The 374-nt window shown below is 55.1% G+C and overlaps 1 protein-coding gene across 1 annotated transcript in view; it reads left to right on the top strand.

Annotated features, from left to right (window-relative positions):
* Positions 1 to 107: 107 nt before the first annotated feature.
* The window catches only part of LOC104279262 (growth factor receptor-bound protein 10-like), a 23,888-nt gene continuing 23,621 nt past the window's right edge, over positions 108 to 374 (top strand). The window contains 1 exon segment of the mRNA XM_009876475.1: positions 108 to 330. Coding sequence (XP_009874777.1) covers positions 286 to 330 — 45 coding nt within the window. The 5' untranslated portion in view covers positions 108 to 285.

Genomic DNA, 374 nt, shown 5'->3' with positions numbered 1-374 from the left:
GGAATAATTTGGAAGTCTGATAGTGTGTGGGAAATGATTACATCAGTCGGAGGGAGGGCTAGGATTGGTCTACACGGTGTGGTTTGATTCACTACCGCAAAGATTGCGTGTAACCCTTTGAGTGGAGCTCTGGCAGAGTTGTTTCCCTCCCCAGAAACAGTCCCCAGAGCAGGGGCTACGTGACAGGTACGGCACCGCCGGCACCCCGGGCGCCCAGCCGCAGGCGACAAAGGGTCGGCGGAGTCAGAGAACAAACTCTCTCTCAAGAGGCAATCTCTAGTTAAAATGCCATCTTGTTCTTCCGACTGCTGCCTTTTACGTGCCGTTGAGGTAAGGTGGATTCCCCCCCCCCCACTATCGAATTGCCACCCGGG

Source organism: Apaloderma vittatum, unplaced genomic scaffold, assembly GCF_000703405.1.
Source record: "Apaloderma vittatum isolate BGI_N311 unplaced genomic scaffold, ASM70340v1 scaffold27429, whole genome shotgun sequence".
Taxonomy (NCBI): domain Eukaryota; kingdom Metazoa; phylum Chordata; class Aves; order Trogoniformes; family Trogonidae; genus Apaloderma; species Apaloderma vittatum.
This window is presented reverse-complemented; position numbering and strand designations above follow the sequence as displayed.